The sequence below is a fragment of the Gekko japonicus genome, unplaced genomic scaffold, assembly GCF_001447785.1.
Source record: "Gekko japonicus isolate JY-2015 unplaced genomic scaffold, Gekko_japonicus_V1.1 scaffold169, whole genome shotgun sequence".
NCBI classification, from domain to species: Eukaryota; Metazoa; Chordata; class Lepidosauria; order Squamata; family Gekkonidae; genus Gekko; species Gekko japonicus.
This window is the reverse complement of record NW_015161951.1, coordinates 81,450-104,891: the sequence shown is the minus strand read 5'-3', so window position 1 is coordinate 104,891 and position 23,442 is coordinate 81,450. Positions and strand designations below refer to the sequence as shown.

General features: G+C 44.3%; 1 protein-coding gene across 1 annotated transcript in view; it reads left to right on the top strand.

The window, feature by feature from the left end:
- ITPR2 (inositol 1,4,5-trisphosphate receptor, type 2) overlaps positions 1–23,442 on the top strand; it is a 326,434-nt gene that overhangs the window by 285,467 nt on the left and 17,525 nt on the right. The window contains exons 49-52 of the mRNA XM_015429433.1: positions 3,393–3,568; positions 10,563–10,727; positions 21,137–21,332; positions 23,262–23,354. Of these exons, the coding sequence (XP_015284919.1) occupies positions 3,393–3,568; positions 10,563–10,727; positions 21,137–21,332; positions 23,262–23,354 (630 nt within the window). The remainder of the gene's footprint in view (positions 1–3,392; positions 3,569–10,562; positions 10,728–21,136; positions 21,333–23,261; positions 23,355–23,442) is intronic.

Below are 23,442 nucleotides of genomic sequence, written 5' to 3'. Positions count from 1 at the left end.
ATTTAAGGCTGATTTTTTTTAAAAAAATCTTGTTTTGCCTTTATTCAGCAGTGCTTATGGGGAAGATGGAACCATCAGAAACCAAAAGCTTGGTTTTACAGACAGCATTGCTGACATGCCTGAATTGTGACCTAGAGAGACATCCCCTCCTCTTCTCCGAAACAGGGAGAAAAGGGTGGTCAGTCTTCAGGCCAATCCCCTTTAATCTCTGGATCATTCAGCCACCCAATAGGAATGTGCCAACAGTGTATGTGACGGGGGGATTAATGAAGAGCACATGGCCTTGATCCTCTGATGGTTGATCACATCAACTATTAAGAGGAAGTTACTCCCAGTCACATTTCTGCATGAACTCAACCTGAACCCATGACCTAGAGGTGGAAGAGTTTTATCCTTTTAGCAATCTCTGTGATAACTAGCTACCATTTAAACTGAACACATTTAACAGCAAAGCTGCTTTTACTAGTCTGTCTTTCAGGAAAAAAAAAACATATTGTTTATCTTTCTGCTTCCTCTAGGCTGTCATGAAGCAGGGTCAGAAGGACTTCTTGCTAGGTTACCTTACACAGGTATTCTAATGATCACTGAAATAATGCCTATGAAATCCTAGAACGGTTGAAAGATGCCATATAAATAAATGGTTTTGCTCATAGACATCAACCTTTAAAAAATCCAAACAGGCAAAGATACTTGAGGGAGGAATTGGAGTAGAAAATTGATGGGCATTGAAGGTGCAAAGGGCCTTTTTCCTCTGAAAATTGCCTCCTCCTGAAGTTCCCTGTCTTTGACAGTAGGTGACTTTTGCAGGAAATTCATCAAGACCTGAGGACCAAGTTACGTGATTGGATCTGGCAATGTGTAATTTGAACTTAAAGATTCTTAAAAGTGCCAACCTAGCAGTTTGAAAGCAAGAAATTGCAAGTAGATAAATAGGTGGGAAGGTAACAGCGTTCCGTGAGCCTTGGTGTTTAGTCATGCCGGCCACATGACCACGGAAACGTCTTCGGACAGCGCTGGCTCTTCGGCTTTGAAACGGAGATGAGCACCGCAACCCTAGAGTCGGATTCGACTGGCTTTCGAGCAAGGGAACCTTTACCTTTACCTTAAAGGTGTAATGTGAATGTGACCAATACATACTTGAAATACAGGAATCCTACCAGTATGCTCATTTGCTGTGATTTTCTCTTCATACATGATGGCTAATGCTAGTTTTCTGCTGCATAATGTGTGAAACGTTATTTTATTTAGTACAATTTTGTCCCATCATTCCTCCAGGGAGCTGAGGGCAGCATACAACATCCTTCCTTTCCCCATTTTACCTCGAGAGACTGACTGGCCCAAGGTCACCCAGCAAGCTTCCATGGCAGAGTTGGGATTCGAACCTAGGTCTCCCAGACCCTAGTCCAACACTAAACCCCTGCTCCACACTGGGTGAAATGCATAGTTGTCCTGATGATCTGATAGCCTTGACACCAAGAACCTGCAGTTTTGAAGCAGGGCTACACTTATGTTCTAAATGGGCAACTGGCCTTAGGGGACAGAGAAATGTGGCTGGGGACAGGAATGGATTGGCTTGGGTAGAGTGTTCCCTCCTCTCTGGCCCCCTGTTTTTACCCAGCCCCAGGTTTGCATTGATGTGGTTCCTCTTTCTGTATCTGACTGCAGCAGGACCACAAAACATGGGTGAAGTAACAGCAGAAGCCAGGCTGCTCAGTTCAGTGCCTTCTTCCCCAGTTGTTCTCTCTCTTCTCCCAGATGGTGAAGTGATGGCAAAGGAGGGCTGGGCAGAAAAGGGGAAGCATTCTTTGCCAGGAATTCCCAGATCTTGAGTCTCTGGGTCAAAAGCTGCTGGTGGCACTGAACATGATCATCAGTTCCAACAACATAACAACAAAGTCTCCATTGTCATCTGGTGAATTTACTTGGTTAAGTTATCTCACTTTCTGTTCACCATTTGGCAACTGAGACTTAAAAAAATAAGACTGTTTCAGGCTTGCAACTGCTAATTCCTTTGGAATGTGCCCAGTCCAAATTTCTATTAAAAAATCTGAGTATGCCTCATTGTGAACCATATGCTGCCCTTTGGTTAGAAACTGGATTAAATTTTGTTGAAACTAAGGTGTGGCCTATGACCGTTAAATACTGGCTAAATCTGCACTGTAATTCTGATTTCTTGAGTCTTATCCATCAGATGCTCTCAGTCTGAAATGTCAAGCTTAATAGCTTGTACTGAGGGAAAAATCACTGCTATGGATATATCTCTGGACTCATTGTCTATGTTCCCGGGTGCATATCAAATGATCAAACACAGAATTCTGGATATTGAAATAAAAAAACGATATAGTATGGCTAATAAAACTTGCTCTTCTTTGAGTCTGGAGATCCCACTGGCAGTAGATTGTGTGTCCCCATATCTATATTCTCTGCAAGTACTGCAACAACGCAGAGCTTTTTCTTTAGCTAGATCTAATGCCATGCCATCTGCAATTTTATATGGCAGATTTTAAAAAGACAGCATATTTGGCTAGACATTGTCCTTGTAACACCAATTGCATTGAGACAATCCCACATGTTTTCCTCTATTATTCTTTCTATGTATATATTTGTTTTAAATATTTAAGCTCTCTTTTAGCGAATATGATGGGCTTCTCCGATTCCTACAAGGTTTACTGCCTTTTGAATGATTCCTCCTCTGACATAGCTGAGAAGCTGGTAAAGTTCTTACAACTCACCATAAAGTGGTGTCAGGAGAAACTTCAGAAATAATTGAGGATATTATCTAATTGTACTGTAGTATATTATTTTTATTCCTTCTGTATCTTGCTCATCGTAATTCTTGTTTGCCAATAAAGGCTAATTGAATTGAATTGACAACTCTGTTGGACTCTTTCCACATGCTGTGAAACTGAGCTGAATAGAGCCAGCATGGGCTGATGCGTAACTGGCCGTATGTTGGATGAATCTGCTAAGCGGAGACCAGTGTGTTGATAGGCTACATGAAATTACCCATTTATAGAATTGGTGCCTAATGGGGCAGGGGTAGTGTTATAAACTGGAATGTTCTGCTGTGATGCAGAGATCAGCAAATGCAGCATTTCTTAACACGGAGATAAGTGTTATCAACAGTGAGTTTCTGCAGATCCACCTGGCAAGTAAGGATCCCATCTCTCTGCCTTGTAGCCACCATGCTGCTTCAGTCCACTATCATTTTCTGGCTTTCTGGCTTCAGAAAGGAGGTTTTGAAGGGCTATGGTTCAACCCTGATCTTTGGGGCATCCATATAACTTGCTAGAACTGATATGATTCTTCATATATGCTTCTTGCCTAAGAACACTGGGTGGGATGTACCTCTGTGTGGCTGTTCTTTCATTCCCCTTCCTTTTTCGTTCTAGGCACTCTTTCTCCACTGTTTTCTGTTCTCCTCTGGATAGCCGTGGCTGTGTGTACATCCCTGCTGTTCTTCTTCCCTAAGCCTGTGGGCATTCGTCCCTTTCTGGTTTCCGTAATGCTCCGGTCAATCTATACAATTGGCCTTGGACCAACACTGATCCTTCTGGGTGCTGCTAACGTAAGTATTGTCAAACTCATTGTCTATAAAAATGCTTGGTTATCTCCCCCACACACACACATTCATCATGGTGGTGGAAAGTGCCATCAGGTCGCAGCCAACTTATGACGACCCTGTGCAGTTTTCAAGGCAAGAGATGTTCAGAGTGGTTTGTTGTTGTCTACTTAGTGACCCTGGACTTCCTCAGTGGTCTCCCATCCAAGTACTAACCAGGACTGACAGACACACACACCCCCGCCCAGCTTCTTTTTCTTTATTTGTTGCCATCATAGATCAGCGAAGAATGATATGTAGAAAGAGTCGGCAGATCTATGTACAATAAAATTTCAAAGCCACGTATTTTATTTAAATAATTTGTAGTCTGCCTTTCTCACTTGGACTCAAGGCAGATAATAGGCTGATTTAAATAGCAGAGACATAATTAATAACAAGACTTAACCAGCTGCTTCCATGTTAAACATGCTGAATTGCAAAATTTGGCCAACTTAAAAGTGGTTTCATTAGAACAATCAGAGAAGAGGAGGAAATCTAAAAAGTTGTTAAGATTGGAGTTATGTATAGAGACCAAAAGTGTGTATTTGTATATTTGTTATGTATAGTATATGTATATATGTTATGTATAAACACCATACAGTATGTAATACGTACATGATCAACTGTTTCATCCTGTCCATTTGGCAGGGGCAAACATGTTGGAAGTAAGGAACATGCATATCTCCCAAAAGAGCTGATGGTAAAGCATTAAAGGAAGCCAAGGTGAAGACTCCTTGGTATTCAGGAAATACCCCGGGCCCTAAAGAGGCCAGGCTAGCTACCACGAGGGCCAGGTCCTTTTCGGTGGCGGCCCCTATCTGGTGGAATGAGCTCCCGGAGGAGATCAGGGCTCTCCGGGACCTTTTACAGTTCCGCAGAACCTACAAGACGGAGCTCTTCTGCCAGGCTTTTGAGTAGGGGCCGCCGCTGCCACTACCACCACCGCATAACTGCGGAGCAGGACCGCCGGGGTGGGCTGATGAGTAATTGGCTCATGGCGTCCCCCTTCGGACTTTTGACCTCTGACCTCCTCCTGATATGCAATGGAGAGTGCGCAATTTTAGTCCTTCATGTATCCTGTGAGTTGTCAATGTTTTTAGCTTCTGTTGTTTTAATTTATCTGTTTTATAGCACTTTGTGCCTTGTAAGCCGCCCTGAGCCTGCGTGCGGGGAGGGCAGGATAAAAATGGAAATAAATAAATAAATAAATAAATAAAATTCTAAACCACAGACGTGTGGACTCTGTGCATTATATCTGGTTGAGACCTCTCTCCTCCCCAAGCCCTGCCCTCGTCACACTCAACCACAAAATATCTAGGAATTTCCCAACCTTGGAGCTGGCAACTCTTGTCAGGCCTGTCCCCAAGGATTCCTCCATCAAAGGCCAAAATAGGCCTGTAAAGGGCCCCATGCCTTCTTACTCACAAAAGCCAGCCTAGAATCCTTTGGTTACCTAGCAACAGCCACTGATGGAATCAGATTTTTAAAGCGCCAGGTGCTCCTTTTATCATTTTTGGATTTTTTCAACTCCCTAGAGGTTTGTTTGTTCATTTAGATTTCACATTTTTCTCCAAACCTGGGTCCCTTTTCAGGTTTGTAGAAAGATCTGTCTTGCCTGTTCACAGCTCCAGTCACCGGATTTAAGTATCCAAAGATTTGATGACTTGGCTCTTAGAATATAAGATATAGATAGTCTGCTGGAATAAAGTTTTTACCATGGTTCCCTACCACCAGAAAAGGCTGTGCGCACGCTCTGTGTAGTCAAAACTCTATATCCCAGATTCGCCGTTTAATTATATGATCTTCTTTGTGGTCTCTGTGCAGGCCACACACTGGGTTTTGTGCCTGTGCCAAACCCTTGCCGGGAGCTTTAAAGACAGACTTACTGGGCGGGGCTTAGCTCAGTCCCCGGCAGCAGGCATTCACTGAGCATTTGGTGTAGTGGTTAAGGGTGCGGACTCTAATCTGGGAGAACCGGGTTTGATTCCCCACTCCTCCACTTGCACCTGCTGATGTGACCTTGGAGTCAGTCACAAGCTCTGGCACAGCTGTTCCTGAAAGAGCAGTTTGTGTCAGAGCTCTCTCAGCCCCACCCACCCTCACAGGGTGTCTGTTGTGGGGAGAGGAAGGGAAAGGCGTTTGTAAGCTGCTCTGAGACTCCAAGTGAAGGGCAGGGTATAAATCCAATCTCCTCCTCCTCCTCCTCCTCTTCTTCTTCTTCTTCTTCTTCTTCTTCTTCTTCTTCTTCTTCTTCTTCTTCTTCTTCAACTGAGGCGAACCCCGCCCCCACTCAGTTCCTTCCTGCCTGCCTCTCAGCTGGGTGGTTTTTTCCTTGCTCTTCTTGACAGCCTTGTCTCCGTTTCTCTCCCTCAGTTGATCATTCTAAAAACACTGCCCCCTCAGAAAAGAGGGGAAAGGGGGAGGAGGAATTGACAACCACTGAGGGCAAACTGGGTTGAATTAAGAAATTTCCTTTCACTTTGTAAATTTAGTGCAGTACAAGTACATTTAGTGTAGTACACTCTGAGCAATATTTATTTTTTTTGAGCAATATTTAAAGTAAGGTACACTAACACACACACACACACATGGCCACAAACTCTGCATGTTGTGCCTCGGAGAATGTCATTGCATTGACTCTTGCCAATACTGCGCTAAATGTACTTGTCAGGTGAAAAAGAATAGAGCGGCATGCCTCAGGACTTTCCTGCTGGAACAGTCACTAACACCAAGGATGGCTGAAGGATCTATCACTTTCATGATGCCACCTCCTTCTTCTAAAAAGCAGGGAGATTCAGCACTATGGGACATGACCCTGTCATCATCAAGAAAAAGTCTAAGCATGATAAAGGGACAAAACAGTCATCAGATGCAGTCCTGGGCCCTCCTAAATCAAAGATCCCAAAGTCAGCCCATGTCTTGAGACCGGCAAATGCCTCAAAACTGTCAAACAACCAAGCTTCACTACCAGCAACAGCTGAACCAATAATCTTGTCTACTGTCTACCCAATCCCCATCTGTGAGATGTGTGGCCACACAGCCTGACTCAGCCTTCAAACAAATGAATCCGTTACCTCCTTCGACTCCACTGCAAATTCAGGAGCAAATGACAGTCCTGAAGCCCCCATCTGTTTACTCAATCTCACCGCTGTGCATTTTAGAGGATGACGATGGTGCTTCCAGGCACTTCTCAGCACCGACCCCCTGCTTATAAACTTCTCCAAGTAGGCACTCTTGGGAATGTCGATGAGATCAGTCCTCCTCAGGATCATGCTGTTCAGCAAGTGATTGTTCAGTATTGGACTACGAAGATGGTGGACATTGGGGATGGCGGTCTTCAAAGTCGAGACAGTCATATTACCATCATGAATCTGGCTATCACCTCTCATATTTTGGGTCGTCCTGCTTGAGGTCTCCATTGCATTGAGGGTACCCTAGCCATTCCAGGTTGTGGTCCTGCTCCTGTTCTCAGCACATCAGGTACATCCCAGACTGAAGATGACACTGTTGCTCAAACTGAACCAAAACCTGATAGGTGACAATGTCTCTTCCTCTCAGAGAGCGCTAAGGGGCTTTTGGATTTATTGTAGTGCATGGCTACAACACTAGGGATCCAGCTTACTTCAGTGTCACCTCCAGTCTCAGACATTGTACATGACATCTTGCAATTGGACCTACCATCCTCCTCCTCCATATTGATCCAGTGCATTTGGTAAAGGATTCCTGGGGCAAACCAGCATCTACACCACAGGTCCCTAAGCGCTATGAGGCCATGTATAAAGTACAGTGTAATGAGGAAATTTTTTACAATCACACCCTGAACCAAATTCTGTAGTGGTACACTTGTCATCTGGTACCTCCCAACAAGGAAGGGCGTAAAGTGGACGTGATGGCAAAGACAATCTACTCAGCTACTTTGCTTGCCTCCAAGATGCAAACATATATATCTTACCTCTCAGCATGCAGTTTTACTGTTGCCAGTAAATTGGAAGCTCTAATGTCTAATATACTGGCTGATGCCCACCCAGAGGCTATTGCATTGCTCAGTGAATCCCGTAGGGTCACTAAACAACAGATAGCGACAGTGAGACACACTAGATCATGTTTTTCTTGGGTCATGGTGACATCAGTCACTCTTTGAAGACACGCGTGGCTCAGGGTGACATCCTTGCTGCCAGTTGTCAAGCAAAAAATTGAGGACTTTCCCTTTGATGGGGAACAGTCTTTCCCACACCACTAAAACAGTGGATGGGAAGAAAAAAAAACAGTGGATGAGATTTGCAAGGATGCTCCAGCTCCATATGACTCATGGAAACGTTGCCAAAATCCTTTCAAGCAAACATATCCTTTCAAAACCAAACCCGCATCTTCGAAAAAGGCTGGTCAACAATTGAAGCAATCACTTTGACTCTTCAAAAAACAACGTTGCAGCCACCACCACCACCGCCACCACCACTCCACCTGTGGGGACACATCTACTTCCCTTTATCAGTGCCTGGGAAGACATTAACCATTGGGTTCTCACTGTTATCCAAATGGGATACGCAATAGAGTTCGATTCTGTGCCCCCCAACTCCACACTGTGTGTTCACCCCCCATCACATCTGCTTCAGCAGGGTGCCATTGAGTATGTACCGCAGTTGTGAGACCACCTCGGTTACCACTCAAGGTACTTCTTTGTCCCAAAAAGAGATCGTGGCAGGCAGCCCATTCTAGGTCTTCAGGGACTGAACAGACACATCAAAAACACAAAGTTCCGAATGGTGACATTACTTCCATTCTACTGCTTCTTTCATCAGAGGCATGGATGGCATCCATAGACTTAAAAGTCACATACTTCCAAACGACCCCAAGATCATCATCTGCGATTTGTAATGGGTCAATCTCAATCCCACTACCAGTACAGAGCTTTGCCTTTTGCAATTTCCACAGCACCTTGGGTCTTCACGAAGGGCATGGCAGTGGTGGCAGTGGCCCTACGTACTCAAGGACTACAGGTGTTTCCCTACATAGATGATTGGCTCCTCATGGTCCTCTCCTCTGAACATCTTCAATGGGATATTGTACAAATGCTGTCCCTTCTAAAATCTTTGGGCCTTTGCGTAAACCAGAACAAATCTTCTTTAACACTATCTCAGAAGATTCAATTTATTGGAGCATCTCTAGACTCCACATTGACCAACATATTTCTTCCACTGGACAGGGCCATTACTGTACAGACTGTAGCAACCAATTGTATCACTTCCCCAGTTCAGACAGCCAAGACAATTCAGTGCTTGCCAAGACTCATGGCTTCCATCACTGTGGTGGTACCTATGGAAAAACTACAGATGAGACCATTACAACTGTGGTTTCCTCAGCATCACAATCTGGTGACGGTATTCCCTTCTCTCAAAGTATGCATCCCAATGACAGTCTTAAGGTTGTTTCGCTGGTGGACCTGGATGTTTGAGCACACAGAACCAAAAAGTTGGTTTATGCATTCAAGTCTGCATAACTGGGGCCCCGGTCACACGGCAAAGGTGCCGCGGGAGAGGCACGGAAGGTGGGCGGATTATCCGGGCGTGATCACACCTCAACATTTGTCTCCCACAGCAGGAAAACTGAAATAGTATTTATTTATTTATTTATTTAAAGCATTTATTAGCTGCCTTTCTACCTTATAGGAACACGATGCAGCTTACAGTGTAAAAAATAACAAAACACAACAACATACATAAAACCACAAGTTAAAATGAATGGTTTAAAGCTGCTGGTAAGCAGAAGAACTAATCAAATGCCTTCATGAAGAAAACCATCTTCAGCTGCTTTCTAAATATCGAGAGTGAAGGGGCCAGGCATACCTCCCTGGGGAGGGTGTTCCATAATCATGGGTCTACCACTGAAAAGGCCCTCACTGTGTTGAGCAGCACCCCAAAGCTGCAAACTTGGCTTTTCAAGGGGAGTATAACCCCGTCCAAGACCAGGGAGATCTTGAGTCCTTGGTCTGCCTTTCTACTAAACCAGAGCACCTCTGTCTTCTAAAAGTCTGTTACTTTTCAAACCTCATTTGCCCCAGTTTAAACCAAGATTTAGGGTGTACATACCCTGACCTAGATAGCCGAGGCTAGCCCTATCTTGTCAGATCTCAGGAGCTAAGCAGGATCACCTCTGGTTAGTATTTGGATGGGAGACCACTAAGGAAGTTCAGGGTTGTTGTGCAGAGGCAAGCAATGGCAAGCCACCTCTGAATGTGGTGGTTTGAAAACCCTGTGGGGTCACCATAGGTTGACTGTGGCTTGACAGCAAAAGGAAAAAGGAGGGGGGGGGAGAGAAGGGTGCACATAGATACGTATCCTTACATTTGTTTTATTCAAATCAGGCAGCGCATTGGTTTGTAGATGTTTTAGAAGTACTAGCAATCTTAAACTTAATTTTATTTATTTACAATTTGTGTACCACATATCTGCCCAGTTAGAGACCACAAGGCTGCAAGCAGTTAAGAAGACGTTTTAAAACAGCTTTTAAACAACAGAACACATGCACACACGCACATGCATAGAGAAGAATTCCAGCCTCAGCCAAGAAGCAGATGAAGATGCTCCAGATGAGGATGGCAAGTCTTCCCCCTCCCCGTCACTGAGCAGGCACATCTGGAATTCAAGCTCTTGGGTTGAGATTGCAAATCTCAAGCAGGAATGAGCACTGAAACTTTTCATTTCCTTTGCAGCCATGGGTTATGATTGCATGTGGTCCCTGTGCCATTAGAGAAGAAAATGGTAGCCTTATAAACTCTCTTGTAGTCCAAGCTCTCTCACATTTAGCATGCTATTTTAAAGGGGGCACGTTTTGGGTTCTTGAAACATAGATTGTAAGCTTGTAGGCCGGGCATTTTTTATTTTTACATTTTGTACAGCAGCACCTCTCACTGTCAGATAGATGCTTTGTGAATAACTGTAGTCCTGTGTTTCTCTCTCCTCAGCTTTGTAACAAGGTAGTTTTCTTAGTGAGCTTTGTTGGGAACCGTGGCACATTCACTCGTGGCTACCGAGCAGTCATCATGGACATGGCGTTCCTCTACCACGTGGTCTACGTCCTTGTCTGCATGTTGGGCCTCTGTGTACATGAGTTCTTTTACAGCTTCCTGGTGAGTAGAGGCGTGAGCTGTGCAGCTTGGGTGAGCCCCTCCTGCCAAACTGCAACTCCCTGGGGTCAAGGCCCTTAGACCACTAGCACAGCCGTTCATTTCAGATTACAAATCCCATTTCCTGCAGCAGCAAAGTGTCATATATACAATGAACAGGAAGAGATACCAAATGGTTCCCTGATGAGTGTGTCCGTGTGATATCTGAGTTTCAGATATTTATAGTTGCATGTGAGATTTTAGATGATTGTAATGCACTCTACATGGGTCTGCCCTCGGATTCAACTTGAAGACTGTTTCAAATTCTCGGAATCCTAGTCACACACCTAAAAGCTGTGTGTGAAACAGCCCTTATGAGATCCCAAGGGTAAAAACCTTCAGTCATTCCTGCATGACTTTGGGCCAATTGCACTCTTACAGTTTGATCTACCTTACAGCATTGTTGTGAGGATAAATATGGAGGAGGGGAGTGCCCTGAGCTTTTTGGAAGATGGATGGGATAAAAATACGTAGGGGAAAGAAGGGCTGTGATCACACAGGCAGTTTGGCCTGACACAGCTACTCTTCCACCCTGGATCAAATGGGTGGAGTCACACAGCCACATCTGTCAGGTGTTCCCCCGGCATACTCATCCCGTCATAGGACGACTAGGAGCTGGGTTAAAAAGGCACCCCATCGCAAGAGGTATTTTTTGTTCCCTGTGCATTAATTGCGCATGGCCAGATGTCTGAACACAGGGGAGTGTGTGCAGACCACATTTGGCAGTCTGAACCTGCAAATCCATTCCCGCCGCTAGGGAGGGTTTAAAAAATCTTTTGCCTATATGCACATGTGCGCATATGCATGTGCATGCACACCTGTGCACACACATGCATTTTGGGGGGGGGAATTGGCCAGCATGCTCTGTGGCTGATGTGCTGCAGTAATGTGGATGATTGACCATGGGATGGTTGTGTGGGTAACGTGCAGCAGGGTGTGCTGTCTGCATGATATGCTCTGCAACACTTTAAAATGGTACAGTTACAGGCGGCACCATATCGTGCCAAGCCGCCAGTGTGACCACAGCCAAGGTCTAACCTATTAGCTCAGTAAATGGGAACATTTTCTTGGGCAAGCCCCCTTGAAATGAAATGAGTACTGTTCATTTCAGGAAGGGCTGTAGCCTCAAGCACTTCCAGTTTCAGGATTTATCTAGGAATCAGGAGTAGAAAAAGGGATTGGGGGAGGGGCAACAACAATGCAGTTGGGCATCTGCCACAAATCGATCTGAGGTCCCCCCTCCCTGTGTTCTGCCTATTTTGTATTTTGCCTGGAAACTTCTCAGTTTCCTCAATTTGCAAACGAATAATGGCAGCTTCCGTAAAAGACAACTATCAAGCCTGACACTATCAAGGCCCCCCAATCCCCAGCAACTGTGGGTGTGTTTGGGGGGCATCTTCCTGTCCAACAGCATGATATTGAGGCCATGATCAGTTCTAGAATCTGGGGGGACTGGGCAGAGAGCTCCTGGGGGGGCCTCCCCTCTTCTACCTACCACCAGATCCCCTGCTCGTGCCTCCCTTCCTGCTCAGCGCCCCACCCATGTGTCCCTCTACTTACCTGTACATTTTCACAGGCTGCCTGTACTGCCTGCGTCCTTTTCTCTGATGGTTCTGGGCAAAATGAACAGCTGGGCTCACAGCTAGTGGAGCACTCACAAGTGAGTGAGCAGTAAGAGGAAGGGGGGATTGACAGCAGAGGGCTCTGCCAAAAGCCCTGTGCCCCGGCTGCTGCCCCACCTGAAAGTATGCTGACACTAGCCCTGTGTGAAGCCCAGGACACATCTCCTGAAGTCCATACAGACTGGCAATGCATTCAAGAGCATTAACCTTCCTCTGTCAAGTCAAGAGCAGGGGTCTGCAGCAGACAGATTGGTTCTCTGAAGGCAGAAGTTTGTGCCAACTACCTCTGTAAGTGAAAAGGTCTGAGAAACAGCTAGTGACTTGGGTACTCACACTGTGAACCACTCTTGAAGTGCAGTGATTCATGGAATCTGTAATTTAGAGGCCCTGCAGCAGCAGTGACCCAGCGTGTTTCTTGTGCACATCACCTGTCAGCACTCTTGCCATGGCAGTTGCTTCTGGCTTAGCCATCTGCGAGCAAGGGCCATGGTGGGGCTGGCCTCGCTGAGTTTGCCTCCCTCACAATGCATTGGATCTGACTTTAGGTACAGTTAGTCAAACTGCTGCCTCTGTTATTGCTCCTAAAGTCATGTTGCCTGTTCTGTGGTGGCCGTTTCTGTATTTCAGAAATCCATGATTCATTCTTAGCAGCATAATTATAAATATTCCCCACTGGTTTCACAATTGGCTTTTGTCATCAGGTGTTTTTGGAGGATTGCAGAAGACTGCTTTTTCTTTGACAATCTATCCATTCCCATTCTTTTAAATATGGCTGTAACTGGAGATGTTTCCCAACCTACAGGGGGCGTGGCATACGCTAATAGCCAGTAGCTCATTAGCATACCATATGCTAATGAGCTCCTGCAGCTCTTTTTTCTACGAAAAGACCCCTGGTTAGGACATTTGCTAGTTTCTACACACCAAGGTGCATGTGTATATGGGAAAATCTTTCAGTACACATTGTCACATTGCAGTGTTTTATACTGGTTGTGTAAGCCACCCTGAGCCGGCTCTGCTGGAAGGGCGGGGTAAAAATATAATAAATAAACACATTCCCATTTACAGCCATTGCCTCACAGCAGTGACTTTCATGAGCATAGTGGCACATTATTCAGGTTCTGGGCTCCTTTGAGTCACTGAGAAGGATCAATCAGGAGGACAGTGAATTGGATGTAAGCTCTTCTGTTTGGCTGTATTGCTATGTACTTGGGCCATTCTGCATTGGGATGTGTGTTCGTATATTTTCAGTCCGAAAATATTCCTTAAAAAACCTTGTCAGTATTTTTCAGATATATTCAGTTATTCATATGGTAACTGGGATTTTTCAGGATTCCAGTAAATGGGTTCTGAAAAATTCTGGAAATATTCAGAATTGTCCAGAAATATCAGGGACAGCATTTTAAGGCTTTTGGGACTGTTTTTCTTCAGTTTTATTGTGTGTCTGTGTCCATGTCTTCTTGCCAAATCTTGGCATTGGCTTGCCAAAATTGGTTTGGCTTAGATTCTGTGCTTTGAAATTGGTTCTCTTGGTCTTGCAACAGTGTCTCTTGCTTAAGTTGGTTTGCTTTAGATTCTGTGTTTTGACCTGGGTTGGATACTCTGGTTTGACATTGCTTGGGTTCTCTGATTTGACATTTGTTAGGTTTGCAATAGTGTTCCTTGGTTAAGTTGTTTTGTTTTGGATTCTCTGGTTTGACATTGGCCTGGATTCTCCAGTTTGGCATTGGTTGTGTTAGGCTTACCACTGGCCCATGGTTCGGCTGAGATTCCCTGGACCTTCTTCTTGGTCTCTGTGCATTGCACCTGTGGGATATAGTGCGCCTGCACCGATTGGTAAACTTAAAAGCAGAAAAGGATTTTCGTGCCCATTCCCCATGTCTTGTCAGACTGACTTCTGTCATGCTGTTTGGACCTTTCCTCTCTTCGATCTGTAACTTACTGTTTTTTTCCTCTTTTTTCCATACTTTCTCTTTTCCTTTCTAATCTGTTGGTCACTTGAGACATTTGGATAGCTTAGTGACTTTCTCCAGTGGCAGGACCTCCCCGTCCCACCTGACCATCAGTACTGTGCTCCAAACACTGGGGATTTTTCAAGAGGTGCCTGAAGTGTGGTAGCAAAATCGCACCCCAACGGACATTCTCTTTGCTTCCCATGCCTTGGAGAAGCCCACTGCATGGAGTCATGCACACATTGCTCTAAGTTCTCCAAACAGATGAGGAAGAACCAAGCAGCCAGACTTTGCATCGCACTCCTTGAATCGGCACTGTCTCTGACAATGGCATCATCCTACGAGACTTTGGGCCATGCTTTGATGTTGACCCCAGCTTCGGCATCAACAATGGCCTTATCACTGAAACCGGCTCCCTCCAATGCTGATCGATCGATGGTGAAATGCTCGATTCCAGCTTCTGAATTGGATACCCCAACTTCTGCCGAGAAACACAGAGAGGGTAAGGAGCACAAACCAGACAAACAGAAGAAGCATAAGAAAGACACAGAGAGACCCAAGGGCTCTCCAGCCAAGGTTACCACAACTCATCACCGAGTGTCAGAGCCTCTTCCTACTCCTCCCCTCAAGTTGCTTGACTCACCTATTCATGGCCAGTTTGTCGGGAGAACAGCCTCGCCTTTGGCACAACCCATACGTCTAACTCTGACCAAGAGATGGACCTGACACAACGATCTCAATCTTCCAGTGCCAAGAGTTTCCACACCGAGCCTAAGGGTTGGAATACTGGGTCTTTCCATCCTCCTTCTCCATACACCTAACATCAACCTCTTGAAGACTGGAACCAATCTTCAGGGTTCCAACCATCACCCCCACTTCCCGTCCCATGGGACCAATGACAATGGCAGTATCGGTATGGAACATACCCACTCTCCTCTGCCATGCTGTGGCTTTCGGGTTGACTGTTGATGGACTGGGATCATCAATCTACTGATACCGAGGTCCTCTTTCGACACAGGAAGTGCTGCCGAGACCATTGGTACCGATCAACAAACAAGATTCTAAGGCCAAATCTTCACCATCAGTACCCATCCCCTCGATACCAAGGGCTCCCACACCAACACATTTTTCACATCCCTCTGAATTGGGCACCTCTTCTAACTCTTCCAACCATTATTCAGGAGATGATGAATCAGAGCATAATGCTGGTCCATTCCCACCACAGGATGTGGTCGAAAATCTTCCCATATCACCTACAGAAGATCTGAAATCATATGGTGATTGCATCAAATGTATGGGCCACACACTGACTCTATCCACAGTACAACCCCCACGCACCGTGACCAATACAGCCTTCAACATCATGCAAATGAAATTGTCAATGACTATTGCCCTACCTATGACCTCTGTCTTCCTACAAGCTGCTAAGATATCTTGGTCTCATTCAGCTTCTACCCCCATCTCATCCTGCAGGATCGATCATATATATAAGATCCAAGAAGCAGGGGCTGAATTTCTCTTCACACACCCCAAACCCAACTCAGTAGTGGTCACCTCCTCTTCCAAATGTCAACGCACCCACTCTTCACCTCCTGACAAAGAAGGGAAGAAACTGGATTCCTTAAGCTGCAATTTCTACTCAGCTGGCGCCCTAGGTATAAAGACTTCCAACTATGCCATCTGCATGGGCAGATATCAAAATGCCCTCTGGGGACAGGTGTCTGAATTCATTGCATCCCTACCTGAAGACATGAATCGTCATGCTAGATGCATTCAAAAGGAGGGAATGCTCCTAGAGAAACAACAACTCAACACAGCCAGACATACATTGGATGTCTCAGCCAAGACACTCACTTCAGCAATAGCCTTACACCGCCATGCCTGGCTAAGGTCCACCACCCTTCAGCATGACACAAAATCATACACTCACCTACCCTTCGAAAAAGAAGGCTTATTTAGCTCCACTACTGACATTGTCCTCCAAGATCCTGACAAAAGTATCACGACATCTCATAACTTGGAGGTGTCTTCATCCAACAGACAATCCAAACTGAGGTCCTGGTCTTGTAGACCCTTCAACAAATCACCTCCTGACCAACCATGGCAACCGAGATCCCCACATACTCCATCTTGTCCTTCCTACAGCTCCAAACCTAAATTCTCCATGGCTACACAGTCCAAGACCAAAACTCCCAAGGGTGCGAAACAGGACCTTTGACTTGACACCTCTGCCATACCCTTCAGTCCCCACATGTCTCCATCCATACTTACCTGCTTGGAGACAAATCACTTCAAACAAGTGGGTACTCTCTGTCATCTCACGGGGATATGCAATAGAGTTTATCCACACACCAATGGCTTCCATCTTCATTCCCACTCCTCTGTCCACTGTCTTTCTGGAAGAAGTGCATCACCTGTTAGACAAACAAGTCATAGAACCTGTTCCCCCCCCCCACAACTGATACCGTGGCGTCTACTCCCGTCACTTCATGATCCCCAAGAAAGACAGAGGTCTCCATCCCATCATGGACATCAAAGCACTAAACCACTTTATAATATACAAAAAATTCCACATGACATTGCTACCAAACTTCCCACCCCTCATGTGGAAAGAGGCCTGGATGGCAACTCTGGACCTACAGGATGCTTATTTCCACCTGTCCACTTATCATCACCACAGGCAATTCCTCCGATTTGCCATAGGGGAGCAGCATTACCGATACAAAGCCCTTCCCTTCGTCATCTCAATGGCTCCCTGCATATTCTCAAAGACGATGGTAGTCATTGTAGCCCATCTTCATCTACAGGGCATAATTTTTTCCCCATATGTAGATGATTGGCTACTAGTAGTGGACTCCAGATCCACCCTTCTACAGCACATAGAAGTAACCTGACCCTACTACACTCCTTGGGCCTTCAAGTAAACCACAAAAATCCATCCTAATTCCCTCCATGAGGGTTCAATTTATTGGAGCAATACTAGATTCTCAAGCCTGCAGAACATTTCTTCCTCCCCAGAGGGCAGAGGACATCATTGCCCTAATTCAGTGACGGCAAACCTTTTAGAGACCGAGTGCCCAAACTGCTTCCCAAAACCCACTTATTTATTGCAAAGTGTCAAGATGGCAATTTAACCTGAATACTGAGGTTTTACTTTAGATAAAACAACTCACACATTAACTTAAGATGATCCAAACAAAGTAAGGAAAGCAATCCCAAATGTTTTCATTTACTTAAAATTATTTGGCAGAGAATTCGACACTTTAATGATGGTCTGGGCCTGGCTGGGGCGATGGCACATGTGCCCACAGAGAGGGCTCTGAGTGCCACCTCTGGCACCCGTGCCATAGGTTCACCACCACTGCCCTAATTGGTCTGATTCAGTCATAAAATGATGCTTCCACTCTTCAAATCCAATGTCTGTTGGGAATGATGGCCCCCACAACCTCAGTCATAGTTTTTACGAAGCTACATATGAGACACCTACAACTTTGGTTTTTGAGGCACTTCAACCCCCTACATCATCCTCAGTTACACGACTTCCACTTGCCCACCCCCATTCTAACTTCCCTGGAATGGTGAAAGGAGGGTCAGAACCTCCTGGAAGGAGCACCTTTTCATCCTCCTGTTCTATCCCTAACAGTGAGAACAGATGCATCTCTCTGGGGCTGGGGAGCCCACCTAAACAGCCTTTGTGTAGGTGCCAACTGGGAAGCTCACCTTGCTCATCATCACATCAATTATCTGGAGCTCCTGGCGATATGATACACCCTCCAATCTTTCCACCACATGGTCCGTCATCGGGAAAATAGGAACGGGAAACTATAAACTACAGGAAAAAGTAAAGAAAAACCACTAAAAACCCAAGAGGTGGTGGTCATACAATGGTTACAATACAAAGCTTATAATAAAAATAAAATATTGGTTACATGAAATGTGATCATTAAATTCGCTTATATGTTTCAAATCCAGCACTTCTGACTTCTTAAAGAACAATACAAAAGAACTCTTATATGTTATTAACATAAGATAAAAAACAGACTTCAGAAAAAATTAGCATCTCATTTTTTGTCTTTTCTTTTCCTCAAATAATATCCTGGCTTTGGAGCTGCTGCCCCAAGTTTCGAGTCCAAGTCCTCTCCAGTAGATGATTCATCGTCACTTCCCTTGTGACTCTCCTCCTTTTCTTCCTCTGATGGTCCAAGCTGCTGCTGCAAGAACGCACTCGCTTTCATAACAGAGTCAATTTTTCCCTTTTGTCTTTAAATTTAAACAGCATGCCTTCAGGTATGATCCATTTGTAGGGGATATTATTCTTTTGTAAAAACAAAGCCAAGTCTCTGTATTTTTTCCTTTTCTTTCTTATTTCAAAGGGAATGTCTTTCAAAACTCTTATCTCCTTGCTGTCAATTTTAAGGGTAGTTCCATTTGTTGCCTTTAGGATCTGGTCTCTCACTTGTCTTCTGGAGAATCTAACCACCATCTCGCTGGGCAGATTATTTTTCTTTATAAATTCTGAATATGATCTATAGATCACATCCATTTCGCTTTGAAGAACATCCGCTTTTAAATCTGCAGCCAGACCCAGAGCATCAATCATGATCTGCCTTAGATTCTCCTCTTTGCTCTCAGGAACTCCTTGAAATCTCAGAATAAAGCTTGCTTTTTCCATTTGCAGCTGTAGAAGCTGAGCTTCGTCTGAGTTTCTCTTCTTTTCCATCTCCTGCATTTGTTTTTAAAGCTTTTTAGTGTTGGCATCCATTTCTTTAAGGTTCTCAGCTGTTTGCTCAGTTTTTTTTAATGTTCTCACTTAGTTGCTGTTGCTGTGCAGTAAAATTATCGTTGAGCATCTTCATTTGCTCCAGCAGGGGTCGCAAAGCATCTGTTAGAATCTTAGAAAAGTCTATGGTTACATCCGCTCGCTGGGCTGGCAGTTTCTGAAGAAGACTTAAGTTTTGGATGCTTATCTTTCTCCATCTTTTTCACCAACATCTTTGAGGATGTTTACATTCAAAGTAAAATTGCCAAAAGTCTCTCAAGTCTGCAAAATGCCTAAAAGTCTCTTGTAAGTTCTTTAATCTCATCTCTTTTGCTTCTGTTTTAAGTCTGTTTTTATTTCAATGGGGGGGTTCCCGCCTCCCCTGCTTTAAGGGGGACTTTTGACCGATTCTCTGGTCATCGGGTAATTTCAGTTTTCACAGACAATATAACTGCCCTCTACTATATAAGTTGACAGGGTGGCACAGTCTCACGGCACCTCTGCAATCTAGCCCTAGAGATCTGGGATGAGTACCAAGCCCAGAAAATCTTCCCTGTAGCCTCCCATTTCCTGGGCAACCAGAATGTTACGACAGACTTTCTGAGCGTGGGGGGGGGGCATCCCTCCATCAGTGGGAACTCAATTGGAAGTACCTGCGAACGGTCTTCAATGCCTGGACTCACCCTATGGTTGATGTCTTGGATGTCTTTGTGACCAAACACAACACAAAATGTCACAGGTTCTGCTCTGGGGGGGGGGGGGCTGGGACCCACTCTCCCTAGGAGATGTACTCTTATACCCCTGGTCCCACCAATACCTATTTCTCTTTCCTCCCCATCCCTTTGATCACCAGAGTGATCAACAAAATCATGAGGGAGTTCCTGAAGTACATCTTGATTACACCATGGTGGCCTCGCCAGCACTGGTTATCAACACTTCTACACCTCTCCAAGGGATCATTTCACCACTTCCCAAGAGTGTCAAAACTTCTGCTCTCTCAAGGGGGCTTAGTACTCTACCACAATGTTCCACGTCTGAAGCTCACAGCGTGGAAAATTCTCTGACTGATCTGCAACATAGGATAGATCATGTCATGCTAAACTGCAGGAAACCTTCCACTCTCAGATCCTATAAGTGGAAGAAGTTCCTGTACTATCTCGACTCTGTTAAGCTACCTCCACCCCCATCAAGCCTTTTTATTATCTTCAGTTTCTTACTGTCCCTGGTAGACCAAGGCTTAAGTCATTCATCCATTGGAGTTTACTTAGCCGATATCTCGGCCCACCATACTATCAATGGGCAATCCGTCTTTACTCATCCGCTCACTAGGAGGCTCATTTGTCTCTTCCCACCAGTTTGTAATCTCACGCCACCCTGGGATCAGCAGCTGACCAATCAGAGAGTAGGGGGTGCAGGGAGAGAGCTGCCTGGCAGCCGCATAGGAATGAATGGGAGGAGCACCTTTTCCCCCTTTTGACCCATTTAGGGGTTGAATTTCTAAAAATCCCTTCTTAGCAATCACCTATGTCATGGTGGGAGTGCTTTCCCCGAATTTGGTGTCTCTAGGTCCAGCGGTTTGGCCTGCGTATTGATTTTATGGTGAGGGGGCTTTTTTATATATATAGATGGCGATCATTTCCTAAAATCAGTAGGCATTGGTTTTAGGTTATATGCTCCATTTACGCAAGGCTTGTTGGGCTTCATGTGGACTGCGTGTGTACCCAAGAAGGCATTCAACCGTCTTCTGTAGTTCCACATTATAAAGGGAAGTCAGTAATGGTGGACAAGATGTCTTTCAGTGAAACTTTTTTGTTGTTACTGGTTTTCTCATTGAGGAACCCGCCATACGTTTTTAAGGAAACCTAGGGTTCCCCAGGTTGCAGTTTGAAAACTTTCACACTAATGCATGTGTGGGTTTATCTGGAAACACGATTGTATTTATTCTATTTATATGCATTCGTTATGTATTCTGTTTATATTCCTAGAACCTATGTATTCTACTTATATTCATCTGTTTCCTTGTTTTGTCTTCTTTCCTCCAAGTTATTTGACTTGGTATACAGAGAGGAGACGTTGCTGAATGTCATTAAAAGTGTTACACGGAATGGACGCTCCATTATCCTGACTGCTGTGCTGGCCCTCATCCTTGTTTACCTCTTCTCCATTGTTGGGTTCTTGTTCTTGAAAGATGACTTCATTATGGAAGTGGAAAGGCTGAAAAACAGGACACCTGTGGCAGGTATTGCTCCTTTTGCCAAAGCTTACTCTTGCCTGGCATTGCCTATGAATCTGCTCTCGGTGTATTAGAAATCCATTTCTGGGCTGTCAGTGGACCAGTGAGAAAAGAACACTGACATACTGCAGTATTATTTGGGTTGTATAATTTTGCCAGTTTGGTTTCTTCAGCCGTTTCATTTTGTCACTGATACATGATGCAGAAAATAATTTGGAATGCACAGGGCAAAATAGGTGTTTGATAAAATAAAGCTGATCTATATGTCATTTACTCGCTTTGGAATTGTTAAATTAGTGTTTTACTCAACTCCGTACATATTTACAAATGAGCATCAAACAGTGTTTTCATCCTTGAAAATCCTGTAATTACTCTGGTTTCAGGAAGATGATCCAGCTGCTCAATGTCCTGCTTGTCAGCCTTTGTGAATAATTTTTAATGTTCATGTTCATAGCATGGGGAACTCCTACAAGATAATGACTCAGTCTTACCCCACCTTCTGGAGCAGATATAAATTACCTGCCTACCATTTTCTTCTCACCTCGACACAGAGAGTACTCCATCTTTCTGTGTTATACCTCTGAGGATGCCAGTCACAGTTACTGGCAAAACGTCAGATTCTACAATGCCAAGAGCATGGCCACACAACCCGGAAAATCTACAGCAACTAATTTTTAATTTTAAAAAAACAAAACACCTGACATTGTTTTCATATCCGATGTTTGTTTCTAGCTATAATGTATTTCATCCTAACTAGATAGGAGCTGTGTTTGATGTCAGTTCTTTAATTTAGGAAGAAACAGCAATGAAATGCCTGTGATATATACACACACAAAACCTTTATTGGCATGAAAGCACAAAACATTATGGAAATACGGGAAAATGCTAAGATGCATCAGTCACTTACACTTGGCTATTCAAGCCTCGACTTCTGATTGCATAATATAAAAATTTTGCAACAGCCTCCATTTTTTCGCAATTAGAATTAAACAGAAGAAAGTGAATAATTGAGTCATCAGAGTGCCAGTTCTTACCCTCTAGAAATGGAGTAATAAAATGAGATCGGATATCCCTATAGAGGGGGCAATGAAGTATGGTGTGTGTAGTGGATTCTGTATCTTTTAGAGAGCAAGGACAAAGTCTGTCTACATATGGTATCTGGCGGTACCTCCCTAAAAGCACATCTGATGGCAGAACATTAAAACGTGCAAGCATGTATGCTCTGCGATGATGTGAGGCTGTTAAACTTGACAGATACTTCGCAGTAGAGCCCATGTCAAAAGTCCCCAACCTGCTTCTGGAGCATCTGCTGGCCCTAAGTTCTTTCGATGTCAAGAAATCTTTGTTTAATAATATCATAGGCTTGTTTATCTGACAAGGGGGCTAAATAATCCAGGGAGCCTGTGATATATTGTAAAGATGGAACAGTGGTATCTTCTTTATTGTGACTGCATTAAGGTTCTTCAGTGGTGGTCTGAATTATTTCTTTGTTTCTTCCAACACTAAATAAATTGCTGGAGCAGATATTCAGACCAATTTTAAATTCAATGAATTTCCACTATTTGAATTTTGGGGCTCCAAGCTAAGAAGTAGTAAAGTGTAGTTTGGGTGGGTTTACAAAAGATCCTTGGGTATTCAACCATTATTTAATTATTGCTTGGGTATTCAACCATTATTTAATTATTGTTAGGGAGAAGATCAAACGTGGAGAGATACTAAATGTTCTGTAGTACATACAAATGAAGGAAATGGACCCATGTATTTTGTGATGCATTTTAATTTGGATGCTATGAAAATATGCCCACATTAGGTTTGTGACTAAGAATTTGGTAGCAAGTCTGTGCCCTCATATTTAATGTGTATGCCACATTTTTCATAATTTTTTGTGCATGCAGAAAATCAACCTTTGCTGACACTGTGCTTTTGTTCTGTCAGACACTGGCACAGTTCCCACCACAACTTTGACAGCAATGATGGAAACATGTGAAAAGGATAATTGCACTACTACAATACCAGCCATAAAATCAGGTTAGTAGAATGGCCACAAAACAGTTTGTATTTCAACAAGTCATTATGTATCCATTGGGAGGGAAAGTAGCATGGTATAGTCCAATCT